The sequence below is a fragment of the Babylonia areolata genome, chromosome 7 (assembly GCF_041734735.1).
Source record: "Babylonia areolata isolate BAREFJ2019XMU chromosome 7, ASM4173473v1, whole genome shotgun sequence".
In the NCBI taxonomy this organism is placed as follows: domain Eukaryota; kingdom Metazoa; phylum Mollusca; class Gastropoda; order Neogastropoda; family Buccinidae; genus Babylonia; species Babylonia areolata.
In genome coordinates, this window is record NC_134882.1 from 49,006,717 (window position 1) to 49,029,992 (window position 23,276).

The window sequence follows — 23,276 nt, forward strand, 5'->3', positions numbered from 1 at the left end:
CATGAAATCACACCTCATATTGAATCGTATCATCTGATTAAGACATTCAGTTTGATTTTTTTAGTTAAAAATTGGGAGCAAGAGCGGGAATCAAACCCAAACCCCTAGCCACTGCACTGGAAGATGAGCGTCTAATCCATTCTGCCATCTTTCTCCCTGATATGAATACGCTGAAGGAGAAGACGATGATGAATCTTACCTTGAACTCTGAGGACTGCCGTGGCGCTCAGCTTGTACCAGTCGGTGTCTTGCCATTTCGCCGTACAGAAACATGTCTTCCCGTCATCCTCCGTTGTGAGTGGAGCGATGGAGAGGAGGCTGTGTACCTCTGTCGTGCCGACGATGTCCGGGGTGGTATCCTCATGGGCGCCGCAGGTAAAGTGCACCGACGACACTATAGGCTTGCCGCCGTGGACATAACAGGTCATGGTCAGACTGTCTCCTTGCTGGTACACTGTGTCGTCGGAATGACCGTTGATGGTGGGAGCCTCTTGAGGAGGGTCTGTGCACAGACAATGACATGTGGTACACTCATGGCAAAACAGTGAAACAATGAAGTGTGCAGTATACACCACGGAAGTGTACAACAGCAAACTAAAAATACAGGTTGCTATATGACAGAGTAATCCTTTCAACGTTTCGGACTTCTTATTCACATCTTCCACAACGCTGGTCTACATATGCCTTTATCTCCACTAAGAATGCAGGTAGTTATGTATAGATTAAAAGGAAATGATGCTTTATATTCTGAACACAACTATTGTAAATTCACCTGTGAGCCAATGAATGATGTGAAACGGCGATGCCATCATCCAACACTGTCTGTGTTAGAAATGCAGCTTCAATTCACTTGTCTCGATCTCTCACTGAAAATCACTGACCAAAAACTAGCCTTTTATCTTTTTTTGTGTGTGCAAGGTTACGTTGCTTCAACTTTTTCTTGACATTCACTGATTGCAGTTAATGCTGCAAATGAAACAACCAATCTATGTGAAGGAACTTCTAAGCTATGGAATGACCACACTAAAATTCTGATATGACTAGATAATACAATTCAGTATCTCTATTTCAACAGAATTGTGTGAGAGAATACAGCCTTTTGCCTTGGAGGTTTGATGAAAAAAAAAAGATGATGACAATGAGCATGATGATAGGGATGATAAACGATGTTGAAGAAAAAGAAGATAATGACAATATTGTTTCACAAATATATACAGGCACACAGTAAAACGACTGCTTTCAAACTGCCGAGAAAAGACCATGAACTCTGACATCTCGTTCTACTCTCCACATCACAACAGGATAAAATGGACAGGTCCTATTAATACGTTACTGTCATTCTACCAATTCCACTTTTTACACCACTTGTTGCTGAGCACATGATGCTAAGTTCTCTCTCTCTCTCTCTCTCTCTCTCTCACAGAGCACAGGTTGCTTGCTAATACAAAGGTGGTCTTCTTATGTTTTGTATTTACGGATAAAAATGCAACAGCAGCTTGTTCAGGTTGTTATTTGTAAGTGTGTATCTTTCTTTTCACAGGCAGAAAGTCTGTTGTTGTTGTTGTTGTTTTAACAAACACACCAGCAGTGTACTGACTACTCACAGATCAGTTCAATCTGCAGTTCGCCTGACCTGACCCAGCCATCAGAGGTCGTTACCGTGCACGTGACAGTCTTCCCATCATCCTCTGCTGGGCGAGGTGTGAACACGCACGTGTTCCCCGTCTGTCTCCTGCAGGGCACGCTCCAGGCATAAGACGCTACGTCGACGGCCATGACGGGGTCACAGGTCAAGGCCATCTCACCATCTCCATTCGTTTTGAAGGGCAGTGAGTCGGCTGTGGTGACGAGCACGGAAAAGACAGCTGGTGCTGGTGTAGTCAGAGATGGGGTTGTTGACGTGGTTGTTGTTGGCGTAGTTGTTGTTGGCGTGGTTGTTGTTGACGTGGTTGTTGTTGGCGTAGTTGTTGTTGGCGTGGTTGTTGTTGGCGTGGTTGTTGTTGACGTGGTTGTTGTTGGCGTGGTTGTTGTTGACGTGGTTGTTGTTGGCGTGGTTGTTGTTGGCCTGGTTGTTGTTGGCGTGGTTGTTGTTGACGTGGTTGTTGTTGACGTGGTTGTTGTTGGTGTTGTGGTTGTTGACGTGGTTGTTGTTGGCGTAGTTGTTGTTGACGTGGTTGTTGTTGGCGTGGTTGTTGTTGACGTGGTTGTTGTTGACGTGGTTGTTGTTGGTGTGGTTGTTGTTGGTGTTGTGGTTGTTGACGTGGTTGTTGTTGACGTGGTTGTTGTTGGCGTGGTTGTTGTTGACGTGGTTGTTGTTGGCGTGGTTGTTGTTGACGTGGTTGTTGTTGGTGTGGTTGTTGTTGGCGTGGTTGTTGTTGACGTGGTTGTTGTTGGCGTGGTTGTTGTTGACGTGGTTGTTGTTGGCGTGGTTGTTGTTGGTGTGGTTGTTGTTGGTGTTGTGGTTGTTGACGTGGTTGTTGTTGACGTGGTTGTTGTTGACGTGGTTGTTGTTGGCGTGGTTGTTGTTGACGTGGTTGTTGTTGGTGTGGTTGTTGTTGGTGTTGTGGTTGTTGACGTGGTTGTTGTTGACGTAGTTGTTGTTGGCGTGGTTGTTGTTGGCCTGGTTGTTGTTGATGTGGTTGGTGTTGGCGTGGTTGTTGTTGGCCTGGTTGTTGTTGATGTGGTTGTTGGCATCGTGGTTGATACGATTGTGTGCGCCTCTGTTTAGACAGAAAGAGTGGGATGAAAAGAGAGAGAGAGAGAAAGAACAGAAGATGAAGATGGTGATGATGATGATGAGGTAACTTCAGCATAAAACCGTTATTCAAACACTCTCTCTCTCTCTCTCTCTCTCTCTCTCTCTCTCTCTCTCTCTCTCTCTCTCTCTCTCTCTATTTCTCTATCTATCTATGTGTTTGACAACATCTGACCCTAGTTCACCTGCACACCTTCACTGGTACCCTCCCCAGTCACAGCACTGGCAGGTGTGACAATATCTGACCCCAGTTCTTCACACCTACACTGGTCACAGCACTGGCAGGTGTGACAACATCTGACCCTAGTTCACCTGCACACCTTCACTGGTGCCATCCACAGTCACAGCACTGGCAGGTGTGACAACATCTGACCCTAGTTCACCTGCACACCTTCACTGGTACCATCCACAGTCACAGCACTGGCAGGTGTGACAACATCTGACCCTAGTTCACCTGCACACCTTCACTGGTACCATCCATAGTCACAGCACTGGCAGGCATCAAATGCTTCACTGTAAGCACCTTGGTTTTCTTTCTTGGTTGTCATGTGACAGGTACGTCTATGCTATTGTCAATTTATTTCATGTATATATTTCTCTATCTATCTATGTGTTTGACAACACCTGACCCTAGTTCACCTGCACACCTTCACTGGTGCCATCCACAGTCACAGCACTGGCAGGTGTGACAACATCTGACCCTAGTTCACCTGCACACCTTCACTGGTGCAGTCCACAGTCACAGCACTGGCAGGTGTGACAACATCTGACCCTAGTTCACCTGCACACCTTCACTGGTGCCATCCACAGTCACAGCACTGGCAGGTGTGACAACATCTGACCCTAGTTCACCTGCACACCTTCACTGGTGCCATCCACAGTCACAGCACTGGCAGGTGTGACAACATCTGACCCTAGTTCACCTGCACACCTTCACTGGTACCATCCATAGTCACAGCACTGGCAGGCATCAAATGCTTCACTGTAAGCACCTTGGTTTTCTTTCTTGGTTGTCATGTGACAGGTACGTCTATGCTATTGTCAATTTATTTCATGTATATATTTCTCTATCTATCTATGTGTTTGACAACACCTGACCCTAGTTCACCTGCACACCTTCACTGGTACCATCCACAGTCACAGCACTGGCAGGTGTGACAACATCTGACCCTAGTTCACCTGCACACCTTCACTGGTACCATCCATAGTCACAGCACTGGCAGGTGTGACAACATCTGACCCTAGTTCACCTGCACACCTTCACTGGTACCATCCATAGTCACAGCACTGGCAGGCATCAAATGCTTCACTGTAAGCACCTTGGTTTTCTTTCTTGGTTGTCATGTGACAGGTACGTCTATGCTATTGTCAATTTATTTCATGTATATATTTCTCTATCTATCTATGTGTTTGACAACACCTGACCCTAGTTCACCTGCACACCTTCACTGGTGCCATCCACAGTCACAGCACTGGCAGGTGTGACAACATCTGACCCTAGTTCACCTGCACACCTTCACTGGTGCCATCCACAGTCACAGCACTGGCAGGTGTGACAACATCTGACCCTAATTCACCTGCACACCTTCACTGGTACCATCCACAGTCACAGCACTGGCAGGTGTGACAACATCTGACCCTAGTTCACCTGCACACCTTCACTGGTGCCATCCACAGTCACAGCACTGGCAGGTGTGACAACATCTGACCCTAGTTCACCTGCACACCTTCACTGGTGCAATCCACAGTCACAGCACTGGCAGGTGTGACAACATCTGACCCTAGTTCACCTGCACACCTTCACTGGTGCCATCCACAGTCACAGCACTGGCAGGTGTGACAACATCTGACCCTAGTTCACCTGCACACCTTCACTGATGCCATCCACAGTCACAGCACTGGCAGGTGTGACAACATCTGACCCTAGTTCACCTGCACACCTTCACTGGTACCATCCATAGTCACAGCACTGGCAGGTGTGACAACATCTGACCCTAGTTCACCTGCACACCTTCACTGGTGCCATCCACAGTCACAGCACTGGCAGGTGTGACAACATCTGACCCTAGTTCACCTGCACACCTTCACTGGTACCATCCATAGTCACAGCACTGGCAGGCATCAAATGCTTCACTGTAAGCACCTTGGTTTTCTTTCTTGGTTGTCATGTGACAGGTACGTCTATGCTATTTTCAATTTATTTCATGTATATATTTATCATTTACACTAATATCAATTAAAAATAACCATTACTACTACTACAACTAATAATAATAATGATATTGATAACAATGATAATAATATTATTATCATCATTACCGCCCACACAGGAGCGCTGGTCTCTGGCCAGAGTCTGCCCATCAGGACACATGCACTTTCTGCGGTTGCTTGGCAACGGCACGCAAAATGCTTCACACCCTCCGTTGTTCTTTCCACATCCGTTAACACCTGGACAACGTAACAACAAGACTAAAGGTGACGCGTTCAAGCACACGCATTCACACACAGACAAATCTATAGCATTATGTAATATCGCTTGTAGAGAACAGGCATTACATCAACAGACGACCCACCTCTCACCATTTTCACCATTCCCAAAGATCAACTGACAAATCAAGAAACCAATGGAATATTATGTTGATGTAAAACCACCACCTGAAAGACTGCGTGTCACATTCGGAGGCACTGACTGCAGAATAGTCAGACACAAGGTGGACTGACACACAGACACACAAAGACTGAAAATCAACACATACACACACACGCGCGCGCGCGCGCGCACGCACCTCGCACGCACACACACACACACACACACACACACACACACACACACACACACAGGGAGAGAGAGAGAGCTCAACACAGACTGAAATGCACACACACACACACATACATACACACACGCACGCACACAGACACAGACACACACACACACACACTCTCTCTCTCTCTCTCTCTCTCTCTCTCTCTCTCTCTGACACACCCACCCACACACACACACACAGAGCTTTGCACAGACTGACATGCTTACTGTTGTCAGAATACTGCCTGGGATTGACGGCGTGGATATCGTTGAGATGTATATCACTTCCGATTGCTATGAAGTTTGTAATATTGGCGGCGTTGGCATCAAAACGAAGGATATGTGTCTGTGCCTCTTTTTTCCTGTTCAGACAGTCACATACACGATTACATACAAAGGTCTTCTATATGCAGATGTTATCAGTTTCATGTGCTTTGGTTTTTATTTCACTTTCTTTGCTGTGTGCCAGACGGAAGAAATGACAGTGATAATTTCAGAAGCTTAACTCTCTTCAACATTATCGGTAAAGTATATCTTGGCTTTCCTACAAATGCTAGTTGAATGTATCAAGCCTAAAGCATAGTGCAGGGCCATGATTTTCTCCCTCGGCCAACACATGGAGAAGTGTAAACAACAAAAGATGCCCCTCTTCATCATTTTGATGGTTCTCACCAAGACAGTGAAACTGGTCAGCTGGGGTATCTTCCACATTCTCCCCAAAACAGGCTGTCCACCAAACCTGCACAGCCTGGTGGATTCCTTCCACAATAACATGGACTGTAGTACAAGGGCAGCTCCTCTAAGCCTTTCAATATACACAGTGGTGTTAAGCACGGCTGCACCCTTACTCCTGTGCAGTTTGTGGTTCTCTTTCCCCTGTGCCTCAACACCAGGTCAGTTTCAGTTTCAGTAGCTCAAGGAGGCGTCACTGCGTTCGGACAAATCCATATATGCTACACCACATCTGCCAAGCAGATGCCTGACCAGCAGCGTAACCCAACGCGCTTAGTCAGGCCTTGAGGAAAAAAAAGGGTGAATAAATAATAGATAAGTTTACACAAATAAATAAATAAATAATAATTATAATATAAAAAGGTAGTAATAATAATAATAACAAAATAATAATAATAAATAAATAAGATAACAATGATGACAAATAAGCAAATAAATGTAAAACATTCACACATACACCCACACATGCGTAACAGATATGCAGGTCAGTTGTTTTTTTTTAACCTTGCTCACCTTCGGAACAAAACCGCGACGAAGAGGACGTCGTGTAGCCGTGTCATACCATATATGTGGTGAGAACTTCCTACATGCAGAAGTCGACGCCGCTTCCTTCCCTCCATGTCAACCACTTCCACTGTATCCAGCTTGGCATCCAACCAGAGCAGGCGATTGTCTGGAACCCCATGGGCAGAGCACAGGGTTGAGGGTGTGTGTGGTATTACCTGCTGTGATGGAGTGTGCATTTGTGTGTGTGTGTGTGTGTGTGTGTGTGTGTGTGTGTGTGTGTGTGTGTGCACGCGCGCGCGCGCGTGTGTATGTGTGTGTGTGTGTGTGTGTGTGTGTGTGAGGTATTTCATGTGCATGAAGAGGAATAACAGTTTCGATTTCAATGTTGGTTTCTCAAGGAGGCGTCACTGAATACGGACAAATCCATGTACGCTACACCACATCTGCTGTGTAGATGCCTGACCAGCGGCGTAACCCAAGACGTTGAGTCAGGCCTTGAATCCATATATATATATATATATATATATATATATATATATATATATATATATATATCTGTACACATCAGAGTGGACCTTGGTTTATCGTCTCATCCAAATGATTAGACGCTCAGTTTGATTTTCCAGTCACATTTGGGAGAAAGGGTGAGAGTGGGATTCGAACCCAGACCCTCACGGACTCTCCTCTCTGTATTGACAGATGTGCGTCTTAACCGCTGTTCCACCTTCCTCCAACAAGGGGAGGTACGTGTTGTGTAAACATACATGTGAGTCAATAAAAATAAAAAGGCCACAACACTTTCTGAAAGCCAGAATGGAGTACCTACCTTTACAGCCCAAAAGGTGCACAATCACTAATAAATAAGTTTGTCGGGAACACTTTAACCCATGTCCAATAAAACTTCCTACGCTCCTTACCTCTGATCTTGCGACATATTTTAGAACTTTTTTAATTTGAATCAGCTTATCAAGACTGACAAATGCAAATCAAATGAAGCAAGGAAGATTGGTAAGGGAAGTAATGCATGGAACATGGTACTATTGAGAATGTATTTAGACAATAATTTCCTTTCAAAAATGGATAACCAAAAGGTCAAAAATCATAAGGCAATATTTCTATAAAACTCCACTAATGCCATAAAGGATGTTATACAAATTTCAAACTGGTGATGTATTTCTTTTGTCTGTCTGTAACTTGAGCAAATGGCAGTCACCTTCATACAGACTCTTGGATGAAAGATCTCACCGGTTGGTTCCCAACCATTCAGAAGGGCGCTCTGACTTTTCAACAAATAACAAAAAAACAAACGAAAAAAAAAATCTCATGTTTTAAATCTCTCTGTCTCTCTGTCTCTGTCTCTGTCTCTCTCTCTCTCTCTCTCTCTCCAACAACACTTATATCACATACTAGGAACATCCAGGGACAAGACATTTGGGGCATAGAGTCCAGTGCTGACCAGGGTCCTTCTGTCACTGCCGTCATAGTTGGCTCTCTCTATCTTCGGGGCTGATCCCCTGTCCGTCCAGAACATTACCCTGCACACACAAACAGGAGTTTTGTGGGAAATCCAGAAGTCTATCACACGAGGTATATGTGTGCAAGGGAAAGATAAGCCCATTTTTTTTTTTTTTTTTAGAGCCCTACAAAGACGCAAGGATGTGTATCAAATCCAGTCATTGAAATCCAGTCTACTAAATTCAGTCATGTTCACATGTCTTCCCCAATAAAATTGACCATAGAGATGATGGAAAGTCTGCCATCATGTTATCAACTGTTTCCATTGTTCTTTATGTGATATATACACATATACTCTGCACAAGGTGAGAGCACTATTGTCATAGTCCGCAGCCATCCATTTCCTCTGTTGTCATGCTGACTACGCTTTTTACAAAGACTATGTTGACACTGAGCAATGGAGAGAGAGAGAGGGAGGGAGGGAGGGAGGGAAGGAGGGAGAGAGAGAGAGATTTATGCCAGTCCATTAGTTTCTATTCTATCATGCTCTTTACTGATATATTACGTGACTGATGTATGAAAACATACAGGTGTAACACTTCATTTTTACATGGTGGGGACCCCTGGCCTGTTTATCAAGAGTGCAATACTAACCAGCAAATACAACAATAACAACAACAACAACAGCAACAACATAAATCCCCCACCCATCAGCAGTGTTGAGCACAATGGCTCGGGGTTTGTCCAGACTCGTGTTGATGATGGTCCTGTGGGCAAACGTGGACATGGTCAGCATGGCGATTAAATCTCTCCCTGAGTCTGTGTAGAAGATCAGTCTGGACAGGGGATCCACGGCCAGCCCATCCATAACTGAAGCTGAAGATAGCATTAAGTCAGAAAGAAATTGTTGACATAAGTAAGCCTTTCTAGAAAAAAAATGCATTCTTCTGAAGCACTGAATGTATGTTGACTGTTTCAATGTTTTAAAAAAAGCATTGTTTCCATTCTTTTCGTTTTTAACGTGGAATCCTATTTTTGAAAAATATAATTTCTGATTTTGTCTTTCAACAAAAAATGCATATACTTTATATATACACATTGAAGAGAACACAACTAAAATTTTGACAACTTCAAAAGCATCTTGCAAAAAAAGCAAGGATCTTTATTTGTCGTTATCCGATGGCCCACCATTCCTGAAAGTTTCATGGAAATCCATCATTCATTATCACAATAACCATTACAGTTTGCTTTTTCTCATTATTGTGAAGGATCCTTCAAAACTTCCCAAGACCTGGATATCCAAATCATTATAAAAATCTGATCACTTGGCCTTGGCCTACAGCCACGACTTCCACAAAATTAAAGGAAAGTCTGCCTTAACATTTTGCACATTCTATCCCACTGACAGACAAAGAAACATGAAAGTGAAAGCATACTCCTTGTCTGAGGTAATATAAATACATTGGCTCTGTTGATTACAAAACCACAATAGGACAATACGCCAACTGTTCAAAAGCAGCAACTATTATTCTTCTCATTAGAAATAACTTGTCAGATCACAGGAACATGATGGATACTGACCTTTGCCAGTTCTGAGCACTGAGTGTGTGCCGCTTCCATTGAGAGCGGACCCTCGGATGCCTTTGCGTAGCCCCACCTGGTTAGAGCACAACTGGTTATTTTCTGTGTACAGTACAGTACAGCAGGGAAAAACAAATAATACAACTGCATAGTTATGATATCGAGTTTGTACATCCACAGCAAACATATATGATCATTGTGTCCTTGCATTTTCAGGCAGTCATCACATGAGCTTTAACATTCACACCAAGCAGGGTCATAAAACTCCCAGCAATTTACCACATCGGACGTGACTCACACTCACAGAAGGAAACACATGTGTTCATTTACATGTGCATTTAACAACTCACATGAATCTCCATATATACAACGATGTATCAAGTGAACCTTTACACTCACAGCAAGCTGTTACATATAAACACTCACAACTGTAATCATGCAGGCCATGCCTTGCTCAACATCACTGGATCTTTGTTATATTCATAGTACGGAAATAAATGCACCTTATCAAAGCTAATATTAGTCATGTACCTTTCACATTAGTGTCGGATGGAGAAATCATTCTAATTTTACAGTAAGAACATGAGATCGTTCTATTTGTCAGGGAGTTTAGAATGAATGTTATCATTGTCAAATAAACAGTGACACATCCTCATTCTAATTCATCTGCTTTCTTCCCCCTCACCTCTACTCAAAATAATGAAAATTTCAAATAACTTCAATTCGCCTATCACCTGCCACCTGTTTCCCCACACCATCCTCCTTTCATATATTTGAATAGATGTTTTGCAGAGAACAAAAAACATGCAAGAAAAGGAGGTAGAGAGTCAACCATAATTTTACAAAACCACTTTACCACCAGTCAAAGATGGTTTGCACCGTCCAGTTTAAATCAGGATGAGTGCCCCAGCACTTGCTGTTAAGCTGTGATGAAGCTTGCATTATCCACACCTCGCCTCTGTTTATCATTTCAGAATGTCAGCCAAAAAGGACAGCAAGTATGACTGAAATTATACAAATACACCACACACACACACACACACACACACACACACACACACACACACACACATACTCATCCAAGAAACCTTTGTAAAACTCTTGCATCCCCATTGCTTTCCACACACTAGTTTTCCGAGAAAACGTCACTAAAAAACCCAAAAATTTACAAAGAGTGTATATATATATATATAATGTGTTCACCATTTTGACAGGAATATGAGGATGCATTTTGACTCCTGTAACCCTCCGGCGCAGGCATACAATAGCTCACCTCTGTCCAGTAGATGGTCTGTTCCACAGGGTCATAATCCACAGCTATGGGCTGAAACAAAGTATCCTTCATGGGAACAGGCCAGTAGCTTCTGGTCTCCACGTCAATACGAATGATTCTGCCTCCATCTGATTGGACACTGCTGGCCAGGAGGATGAAGGGGGCCTGGAGGTTGGCTGTGGGAATATTCATGATTTGTAAATTGTCTTAGTTGTTTAGCGCTTTCTTAACTGCTTTTAAAATCAAACATAATATTCAGTGTGTTGTGAAACATAGTGTAGCAGAGATAATTCACTCCAGGACTGCTGTCCCAAGGGGCAGTCACTAACAATTGCACGGGGACGTGACTTTGAGGCCTATTCCCTAAGTGTACGTTGGCCAGGGTTAACAGAACAATTCAGTAAGCCTTACGGTTGTTTAACTGGTTCCAAGCTGTTGTCGATATTGTTCTGTTGTTTTCTTCACCTTAGTTCTGCGCAGAACTACAGCTAACACTGCTTTCCCCTTACGACGGAATGAGCAGTGTTCACAACAAGGCTAGTCACACAGTGGAGCGGAAAGGAAAACATGTGCCAACACTTCTGCCACTATTCCTACTACTACCACTATTCTACTAAGCACGTGCAGATGTTGTGTAGTGTACATTGATTTGTCCGAATTCAGTGACGCCTCCCTAAGTAAATGAAATGAACTGAACTACTACTTGGACAGCACTCAACTCACCGAATGGACGGAGAACGGACACAGATTACAACACTAAACGAGACTAGGAAGCGATGTATTGTGATCTGCCTTTTACAGACAAAACAATATAACATAGAAGTGGAACATGACATAGTTCTCCACAACCAACCACTGCAAGAGGTTACCACCACCAAGTACCTTGGCATCACCCCTGAAGCGGACATATCTTGGGAGCCTCACATCCACATCATCACTAACCGAGCAAGCAGAACTCTGGGTTTCTCAGGAGGACCCTGAAGATAAATACAAAGGAAGCGAAGGACAGGGCTAACGAGACATTCGTCCGACCAGTCCTAGTCTGGGACCCTCATAACAAGCATATCATGAGCTATGAGGCTGTCCAAGGTCGAGCTGCAAGGTGGGTGTGCCAAAGGTACACAAGAACCTCCAGTGCAGACGACATGTTGACCAACCTGGAATGGCCAACACTGCAGAGTAGAAGACAAAAGGCATACCATACAAACTTCTACAGGTTCCACAACAAACTGGTCTCAATAGACAGCCAGTGCGCTCCGTCCCCAGTTCCTGGTAGACGTCGAGCCCGCCACACCAACTCCCAGTCCTACCCTGTCCCCTCCTGCAGAAAGAAGTACCGCAAATACTCCTTCCTTCCAAGAACCATCCCGGAGTGGAATGTGCTCACAGACAGTGCAGCAGTTGTGCACTCTCGGTAGAGACATTCCAACACCAAACCTAAATGTGTTGCTGCTGTTGTTGCTTTCCGGGGTGTCCCTTCTTAAGTGTGATGTTATCTTCAAAAAAGATGAAGGTGTTCACCTGAAGAAAGAAGATGAAGAATAAATGGAAAGCTGTTGTGTAGAACGGCAGATTGTTGCGAGGGAAGCTAAATGTGTGTAAGAGAAAGTTCTCCTGGACCCCTCAAATTAGCTCCATGCACAGCAGAAGTCTCAGGAAAATGGCCCTGATGAAGAAGCTGGCAGGAACAAAATGGGGAGCCAACACAGAAATACCAAACATAGTGTGTAACGCAACAGTCAGACACCACATGGAATATGCCGCCAATACCTGGTCAACTGCTGCTAAGACCAGCCTCGACAGCCTGACCAAGACACAGAATGCTGGCCTCAGACTCATCACAGGCGGCATGAAAACCATTCCAGTGTCAGCAATGGAAATAAAAAAACAACAGGCCTCCTTTCACTAGAAGAAAGGAGACAACATAATAATAATGATAATAATAATAATAATAATAATAATAATAATAATAATAATAATAATAAATTAAAATAAAAAACAACAACTCCTGAGGCAAAATGCAAAAACTGAAGATACTCCCTTCACGGCCCCTTCTCCCCAAACTGAAAGTCCACACAAAGAAACGACTAAAGCGATAGAGCCCAATCCACATAAGGCTCTTGAGAGGAAACACCACCACCCTCTGTCGGCAACCAACCAGCCAACTGAATCCCTCCAAGACTATGAGGACTGACAGGCACACACCCCAGCCATCATGCTGAACATCCCAGGTGTCGAGAGCAAGGAGTACCACATAGCAGCTGAACTAAATTCGCTGACTCTGGAAGCACTAAGCACAAAATACCCTCCCGGTACCAGGGCAAGAGCATACGCAGATGGGTCTGCTGAAGAGGGAGTGAAGAACGGAGGAAGTGGAGTGTATACTGGATTCCCTGACGGCAAAACCATCAGCAAGTCAGTGGCTATAGACACCCAATCTACACGTGCTACGGCCTGTGGTCTGCTATTCGCAGCCCAGACTTTCAGCCAGGGAGACACACTACCCACCAACACAGTGTTCCTGACTGACTGCAAGTCTATCCTGCAGAGTCTCCAGGCGCCAGGAGGAGAGCAGATCTTAAGAAACATCAGGCAAAACCATCAGCATGTCAGTGGCTATAGACACCCAGTCTATCACGTGCTAAGGCCTGTGGTCTGCTACTCGCAGCCCAGACTTTCAGCCAGGGAGACACACTGACTGACTACAAATCTATCCTGTAGAGTCTCCAGGCGCTAGGAGGAGAGCAGATCTTAAGAAACATCAGGCAAGAACTGAATTTCCTCATACAGAGAACTGCTGTGGTGCTGCAGTGGATCCCCTCCCACTGTGGCATAGGGGGCAATGAAGAGGCGGACCGCCTATCCAAGGCAGGCAGCAAATTAGAGCAGCCAGCCCACCCAGTGTCCTACAGCGAGGCAAAGACGATACTGAAAAACAGCCTCAGGAAAGCATGGTGCCTACGTCAGGACGTCGGGCCGGAAGACGAAAAAGACGGCATCCATGAGCTGGACAGAGCGCCACATGTCACAATCTTCAGACTGTGAACGGGACACTGTCAGCTCCTCTCCCATCTCTTCCGTCTGAAGATATCATATACTGACCAGTGCCCTTGTGGCACAGGCCCACAAACCCCCTCCCTTAGCCTGCAGTCCTGCCCCACCTTCAACGCTCTGAGACACCAGGCATGGCCCAGCTCGGTGGATCTCCAGGAGAAACTGTGGGCACCGGCGGGGTCCCTGCGGCGGACCGCGGACTTTGCCGTCCTAACCGAACTGAAAGTCTAGCGTGGCTAGGGAACGCAGAAGAAGAAGTGTAAGAGTTATCTTTCTTGAAATGTATGTACATCTTAGGAGAGGGATCGTGTGAAATAACGACAGAGAGACATACAGACAGACAGAACAGACAGACAGACAGACGGAGATGGTAGGTGGAGAGGCTGGTGGTTGGAAGGGGGTGTGCGATGAGCATATGAGGGTGTAATATAAACAAATGAAGTAAAATAAATCAAAGAAGAGGAAACTGACGATGATAATAATAATGATGATAATGATAAACAACCCTGTATAACTTGACTTTTAAGACTCCAGCCAATGGGTCATTTAACTCAACTTCACTGAAGAGAATTATATCAACTGAACTGAATAAACTGAATTCTGTTTTCTGGAGGTTATTCTATACACTAGGCAAGACAATGCTTTTCGTTTTTTGTTGTTGTTTTTCCATCCCGGCAACCTTCGAAGAGAAAACAGTATAAGGAATAAGCCAAAGGCAAAATCATTATATCGGTACAATTTGCACATTATAACTGACTTGAGTAATGGTTATACGATCAGGAATATAAATTGATAGTTATAACACTACATACCTAGAGGAGAATGAGAACCTGAAAGAGAATTTGGAGAGAGCGAGGGAGACAGACAGACAGACAGACAGACAAAGATAAAGAAAGAATGACAGAGACAGAGAGAGAGAGAGAGAGACTGAGAGACATAGAGACAGAGAGAGCACAGACAGATCAACAACAAAGACTGGATAACAAGGAGATTATATCAACCTGAAACAAACGTTGCTCTGAAGCCACGTCGGGTATTTGATGAATCTGAGACAAACTTGATCCGCATCTGATTTCCAAAAGTCCTCACTGGACCCGGGACTGACGTGTTGCACAGAGGCGGGCCAATTCTAGGGGAATCTTCATCTCGGCCATCCCGAATCTGCACACACACACACACACACACACACACACACACACACACACACACACACACGGACATCAGTTAAACACAATTTGGCCCATACATAAGAGGCATCGTTCACGATGGGTATGTAGCTACAGATTACCAAAGGTAACTGTCACTGACCATAAAACCTGATTTTGTTATGGGGACACTGAATACATCACTAGCATACTCCTTTTCTTTACCAGATACAGAAAAATGAATATACTGAAATTTCTGGAAAAGAAAGGTGTATAAACAATTGTTAACAACAGTCACGCCAAATGGACATTTATGAGGGATAATAAATATCAATTGCGGAAAAAAATAATGGAGGTTTTTTTTTTTACGATCAAGAGCAAGATTGTCCGTGGGTATAGCAGAGGGTGAGAGAGTAACTTTTGTTTCGTTTTTGATAACCGTAATTTTATAAGTAGGCACTGAGTTCTTTGATTTGCACTTGTCAAGGTAAGGGAAATTAATCTTATCATGATTCATCACTTTTTTTTTCTATATTTGTAGATCTTCAACGATTCAGTAAAACATGAACATAATAGGCCTATTGATAATTGTGTAGATGTTTTGTTTTCGTTTAAAATTGAATGATAATGGTGTGGACTTGCTCTGCTATCACAATGCGATAAAGCCTCGGCTGTGTCTGAAAAAAGATGTTGTGTAGTATATTTTGTTTTATTCCACCAAATGAAACTGTAGGTATTAACAACTTCACAAAAGCGATATATACTGTGTATAAACGTGTTTTTCAGAAAAGATGGTGTCTACATTGACTCCACAATGAGTGACAAATTTATGTTCAGAAAGATTTTGAATGTGACAAAAATTGTGAGAATACGCAATATCAAGCCAGTTGATTTTCAATAAAGACGTATAGTGTAAATTTGAAATTCTTCTGTACACGTTGGATAGGCTATTGATATTCCAGTGGCTATGGTGACGATGATGGTTGTGATGAGGTGGAAGAGGAGGATTGATCACATGAACGGTAAGATAATGACATTTGGTGAATGGCAATTTTGCCAAGGCTCGAGGGAAAAGTTGAATCAACAATGAAAAAGAAAATATCTATTCACCTCTACAAAGTCAAACACGCACGACCGAGCAGGTTCAAGGTCCAAGTCGGTGAAGGTCAGTGTAATCTGATAGCCGGGAGGTGCTGTGATGATATACACACAGACCTGGTTGTTGGAGTAGTTCCCGGGAAAGTTGGGGGAATGGATTGTACCCTGGAGAGCTGTTGTGTTCAAGTCACAGGCTGAAAACAAAAGCAGGTCAGTTTAACAAATCACTCACTCACTAAAACGGGGATTCATTCTATAATCAGTTTGTTAGTCTTTTAATTAGAAGACTTGGAGATATCTACCTCTTGCTCCCTAATGTTTCTGCGCTCAACTGTTTCAACACTGGCCTTAAAATCTACCTCTTCCTAAAGTAGCCCCTCCCACCTCTCACTAGCCCTCTTCCCGTCCACACTTTCTCAAGCTTACTATCTGCAGGTATGTATAAGATTTGTCTTTCATCCTTTTAGTTTGATGCTCTGCACAATAAAAAAAAAAAATTATAAATGTTGATCTAATATCAAACAAAATGGCAGCAGCGATCCAGGAAAACACCAATCAGACAATAAAGAACTGTTCTTGTATTGATCTGCCATTGTGTATTGTTTTCTGCACAATGTTTTAGGCAGTTTCTTGCGCATCATCTTGAAGGCATATCCTTTACAGCAGTATCAATGTTCTAAATAAATATCCATATTTTAGATTATTTCACATGAGTCTAGAACACTTCTTTTTCTTTCTTTCTTTTTTTTTAATTTTTAAATTTTTTACATTTTTTTTAAATTATTTTGTTGTTTTGTTTTCGTTTTGTTCGGTTGGTCTGTAAACGTCTTTTCGTTTTGTTTTGCTCCCCAAACGTGCACGTGTTACCCCCACACCCCTCCCTCGTCCCAAACTGCCCCAGACACAGCCACACCCAGGTTCGTCCGCCACAGTCCTCGTGTCAGCAGTTCGCAGATCCTGGGTCACTCTGGAGGTGCCCAGCAACCTGATGCCTGCCGTGCTTCGTTCACAAGACACCACGTGCTGGCACACTGTTTTCCCTGCTGATCACAGCCATCACTGTCGCGATAAAAATGAGTGAGCATCTGGCCTGGAATCTCTCAAACGACAGTGAACTGTTTTTTGTGTGTTTTTTTGTTGTTGTTTTTTTTGGGTGGGTGGGTGTGGGAGGGGGCTTTTTAAAGAAAGTTATATTCTTTCAAAAACAAATATTTTGCAATATAGACAATTGCATGTATTGTTTTATGGTTTATAAACATTAAAGTCTCATTACATTAAAAGCATTCAATTAACTTTTCCTCTCTCTCTCTCTCTCTCTCTCTCTCTCTCTCTCTCTCTCTCTCAAGATACAATGAGTTTTTCTTAGACAGGCTGACAAGCCCCACCCCTACCCCCCGACCCACACCCAAAACACTTAGTGTCCAAAGAGAACAGGAAGTGGAAATGAAATGCCAAAAACTTAACTAAACTAAAACAAATCTTATAAATGAATACATGAATAACTGAATGAGTAGATAAATAATAGATGAATCAACCAGTGGAGCTGTCTATATTTAGCGTTTTGTTCCACACAGTAGCAGCTGCTTTTTCTTCAGCTACAAGCATTTACATATTCACACACACACACACACACACACACACACACACACACACACACACACACACACGGGCACGCCAGAAAATGAAAAACAAAGTTACGGTGGGTGGGGGGTGGGACGTTTTGGGACGTGTGCTTTGGTGAAGTCGGGGTTACGGGGGAGTGGGGGGGGGAAGTTGGGGGGAGGGGGGTACGAAACAGCATGGGGGTGGGGGTGGGGGCACGTCCCAGAATTTCCCCCGATGGACGTTTCAGTCTCAACAATTGCTCGCGGGTCGTGAGTCACTTTCTCTCAAGCTGAGGCAGTGGTTAGGTCCCTTTAGTGACGTGAGAGGCTCCATGATTCCGCCGACACTATGACCCTGACAGGAACTCACTACGGAAATGTCGGGGAAACCTAAACTGAGCATTGTTTCTATATTTGATGATGATGCTGGAGCGAGTATAATGACGCTGCTGGCAGTGGTGGTGGTGGTGTCCGTTTCTGTTCTCGGCCTGTTCCTGCGTAGCGTCCATACACCCCCTACCTCCAGTGTCATTCTAAACCCCCGCCTCTCACCCCCTCCACGCATCTGCATCAGTCTCCACAGACTTCAGCCCTAGCTCCAGTGCCTTAAAATTCGTCTCTGGGTTCAGGCTGGAACCTCTCCAGGGCGGCAGGAAAAGTGCAAAGGCGATGTTTGATGTACAAACTTGACAAGGGCTTCGCTGACCTGCGACCATCCGAGGGTACTCTCCAGCCAAATCCCCGATATAGTAATTATCAGTCCCATACTCTCTTGCCGATTTTCAGAAGCATTCCTTCTCCCCCTCAACTATCCGCATCTGGAATGCCATCCCCTCCTCTGCCTTCTCTTCCTACTCCCCAGCTGCCTTTAACTGAGTTGTCGAAGCCCGGGCGAAGCACCAACTCAACTGAATTCCTGGCTTTTTGTCCATCTCCCCATTCTCCCTTCTCAGCCATTGGAAAATAGTGTGTCAAAGGCTGAGGCTGTGTTACAGTAGCCAGACTAGCCCAGCTGGAGATGCGAACATCCCAGGTTTTTTGTTGTTGTTGTTGTTTTTGACTCACTTGTGTAAACAAAGTGAGTCTATGTTTTAACCCAGTGTTCGGTTGTGTGTGTGTGTGTGTGTGTGTGTGTGTGTGTGTGTGTGTGTGTGTGTGTGTGTCTGTGTGTCCGTGGTACACTTTAAAATTGCCATTTTCTCTGCAAATACTTTGTCAGTTGACACCACATTTGGCATAAAAATAGGAAAAATTCAGTTCTTTCCGGTCAGCTTGTTTAAAACAATATTGCACCTCTGGGATGGGCACAAAAAATATTTTAAAAGAAGCCAAATTATATGCAAACTGAATTTACTGTTATATTTATATTTTTCTATTCTGTAAACTTGGCACTTTGATCTGATATTCTGACACAACAACAAGAGCAGTTATTTTTAACATTTTTTGTTCAAACAGGAACTTCTTTTGCTAAGCATGGAAGTTATATTTATTTTGCAAGTCTTTGGTGCAGATAGTAAAAAGGGGAAATCAATATGTAATTAATGCTAGGTGGGTTAATTTGCTATAAACTGATCTTTCTCATCTTAAATATTACATTTTAAAATTATACTCAATACATAAAAAAGTGTGTGTTTTACTCTCAGTGTACAGGGCTTTCACTATGTTCATTCGCCCAAGTGGTCTTTTTCGGAAAAATACTAAAATCAATACTACGAGTGGACTTTATAGATCTATTAGCTGAGCCCTGAAGGTCATGGGCAAAAATCAGTTGCGCACACATATTTATACATATTCAAAGCGCGTGCTCGCAACATCGAAGGGCGACATTTTGTTTCAAGTAGTTGACCTGCCCGTTCAATCCAATATTCAATCAACAATACACGATAACATGTGATGGAAAGTTGGAGAAGGAAACCGTTAAATATTTATTCAGAGACAGATTTGTGAACGTCTCATCACTTACTGGATTATGCCCCAAACTGCCATAAAAACATAAACAAAATCAGTCGGAATTCACAGTTAAAAATAATAAACCATGAGAGTTAATACCCTTGATGAAACGAAAAAATATCCAGTCTTCAGTTTTCTCAAAATGAAGTCCTTTTCACTTCATACGACGTTTAGAAGTACTCGTACTTGGCTCTGCATGTTATTAGTTTAACAAAATACTCAATTTTCATATCAACTTTAAAACTATAAAATTAGATGGCAAAATGCGGTGTCATTTACCCCGAGACTGATGTCAGTCATGCTTGTAGCAGACGATGCTCGTTACACACTGTGTTCGACACCACATGAAGGCGGTAGAGAAGGGAAAGAAGAAGAACAACAACGGCATAGACAGCAACCACTGATGAAGTCAGTCAGCCATCCACCCTCAAAACTGACCAATCTGACAACTCCCCACTGGCTCAGTTTCTGCATCAGCAGCAGACTACCCCGGGCCTGCACTACGAAAACGACACCAGGCAGTGTCACACGCCTTTGAAACACAGCTATCCTGAACAACAGATCCTGTCAACTTGACATAATCTTTATAATCAAGATCAGAACATGTGTGGGTTGAATCAATATTATTCATATCATACAATTTAATATAGATCTGAATACTATGACATGTCTTGTGGATTTGAACTTTGATATTGAATTTCTTCAAACTCGCTCACACACACACACACACACACACACACACACACACACACACACACACACACACACACACATGAGAGAGAGAGAGATTCCAGATTCCAGATTCCAGATGGTTTAATGTTCATAAGTCATCAGGCTCCTAACATAGTCAACAATAACAGACAGTATTCTAGTACATTACAATTTTGCTTGGACTCTGATTACACAAACCTACAATTTACTTCGCTGACAAGTGGATAAGTCTCACACACACACACACACACACACACACACACACACACACACACACACTCTCTCTCTCTCTCTCTCTCTCTCTCTCTCTCTCACTCACTCACACACACACACACAGCGCGCACGCGCGTGCGATGCATCCTTCATTTGAATTGTTGTGGCCTGCGGCTCACACCTGCACTGCATTGTATGGATATTCGTCTAGAACAGGGACAGCAAATAATCATTTGATTAGCTCCATCAATATGTCACGCTTTTTCTCAGCGTAAAATACAAAATGGGCTAGATTATGCATTGACATTACATCAGGGCATTGCATTAAATCACTGAACTGCTCTTCATTAATTGTGTTTGATCCAAAATAATGATACCGTAATTCTTTGTAGCATGGACAAATACAAATAAAATGTACTTCATTTTCTATTTGATCTTTGCAAAAACTACATAAAACCCTTTGTGTATTGTCTTGAACAAATCGAAAAGCGTTTGCGTTGAGAGGAAGAACACCCATTCTGAGTTTTGCGATCATATCTCTAAAACGTTTTTTTCTAATATTATCTATGTAAGGTTCGGGGAAAAAATTTGACTTGAAAGTTGAATACAGCGAAAATCTCTCGCTGGTGTTAATTGCTGTTGTCCAGTCGTCAATAAAGTTTGCAACGAGTCGATCTCTTAACAGCGAGAGGAAAGATCGTTCATTCCCAACACCTTTGTTCAGCCAAACAAAAGCAAAACCACATTTCTGGAGTATGTCTCTGAGTTTCGATGCCCAACACAATTTTCCGTTTTCCTCCATATTAACTTGCATTAGATAAGCTTGTTTGGGCAGTCTGCTAATATTCATATGTAATAATTTTAACCAGTACTTTACTGCTCTCATGCATGAATTTACGCGTAACGGATATCTCCCCAGCTCTCCATATACACATTTATTTGGTGTCTTTGCTGAAACATTTAAGAATCTTTTGCATGCATGGGTGTGTACCTTTTCAATTGAGTCTATTTCCTCTAGACCCCACATTTCTGACCCATATAATAAAATCGGCTGAACCTGGGCATCAAAAATTTTGAAGAAGCACTGCCTCGTCATCTCATTGAGATTTCGGAGGACACGGGCACAGTCATATACAGCTTTCTTTCCTTTCGTTACGAGGGATCGCACTCCCTGCACATTACTCAACATTGTCGTGAACGTGTATCCCAGGTAAGTGTAACTGTTAACCACTTCTAGATCAGCACCATCCAAGAACCATTTCTCATTTTTCCCTAGGTAACCCCCCTTTCTGAATACCATAACTTTGGATTTTTCTGCGTTTATTTTCAAAAACCTTTCTTTACATAATGCACTAAGATGGTTTAACTGGTTCTGCAGACCCCAGGGTGTCCTTGATAAAAGAGCTAAATCATCTGCGAACAATAAAAGGAACAGTTCGATCAGACCTGGCTGAAGTTGTATTCCATGTTTTCCTACCTCTTCTAGAGCTACGGCTATTTCGTTTATGAATAAGGAGAAGAGTGTAGGACTCAAAATGCACCCCTGCTTAACACCTAAAGGACAACCAAAAAGATCAGTCATTTCCTCATTCACACGAATACATGATGAAACTGAAGAATACATAGCTCTTAAAGCATTAAAAAATGGGCCAGATAATCCTGCTCTCAACAAAGTTGCAAACAAGGAAGCATGATGGACTGAATCGAAAGCCTTTCTCAGATCTATAAAAGCTACATACAATTTTTCGCCTTTTCTACTAAAACATTTCTCTACAATAGATGATAAGGTATAGATATGATCAATCGTTGAATATGATTTTCTGAAGCCTGCCTGCTCTTCAACAACTTTTCCATTGTCATCCATCCATTTAGTAAGTCTTCTTTTAAGTATACTCGTATAAATCTTACTGACCACACTTAACAAGGAAATTCCTCTGTAATTATCAGGTAAATCTGGATTGCCTTTCTTAAAAATGGGTATGATTATCGAGTAACTCCATTGTTCTGGGAACTCACCATTGCTGAAAATCTGATTGAAAAGACGACACAAGAAAGGGACTGATTTTGTTGCTACAGTTTTAAGCATTTCGGCAGTTACCCCATCATAACCACATGCTTTTCCGTTTTTCAGCCCAGCTATGGCCTGATGTACTTCTTCCTCTGAAATTGGAATGTTTAATTCTTCAGCTATATCATGATCCACTACACTATCATACTCTGCTCCATTATTTACCCCCTCTTCTGTCCTGAACACAGATTTAAAATGCTCATACCACTGATCTAAAGTTATCTTTTCACTTGTTTTCTGTTTACCTCTGCACGTATTCGATCTCACCTCTGACCAAAACGACTTAGCATCATGAGTAGAGTTGTTTAGTCTTTGCGCTTTTTCTTT

The 23,276-nt window shown here is 43.1% G+C and overlaps 1 protein-coding gene across 1 annotated transcript in view; it reads right to left on the reverse strand.

The window, feature by feature from the left end:
- Positions 1–23,276, reverse strand: part of LOC143284291 (uncharacterized) — a 35,604-nt gene that overhangs the window by 5,716 nt on the left and 6,612 nt on the right. Inside the window, exons 2-12 of the mRNA XM_076590991.1 lie at positions 16,416–16,597; positions 15,162–15,321; positions 11,107–11,282; positions 9,834–9,909; positions 8,960–9,128; positions 8,205–8,332; positions 6,804–6,963; positions 5,787–5,920; positions 5,075–5,203; positions 1,605–2,720; positions 200–502 (exon numbers count right to left, since the gene is read on the reverse strand). Of these exons, the coding sequence (XP_076447106.1) occupies positions 200–502; positions 1,605–2,720; positions 5,075–5,203; positions 5,787–5,920; positions 6,804–6,963; positions 8,205–8,332; positions 8,960–9,128; positions 9,834–9,909; positions 11,107–11,282; positions 15,162–15,321; positions 16,416–16,597 (2,733 nt within the window). The remainder of the gene's footprint in view (positions 1–199; positions 503–1,604; positions 2,721–5,074; positions 5,204–5,786; positions 5,921–6,803; positions 6,964–8,204; positions 8,333–8,959; positions 9,129–9,833; positions 9,910–11,106; positions 11,283–15,161; positions 15,322–16,415; positions 16,598–23,276) is intronic.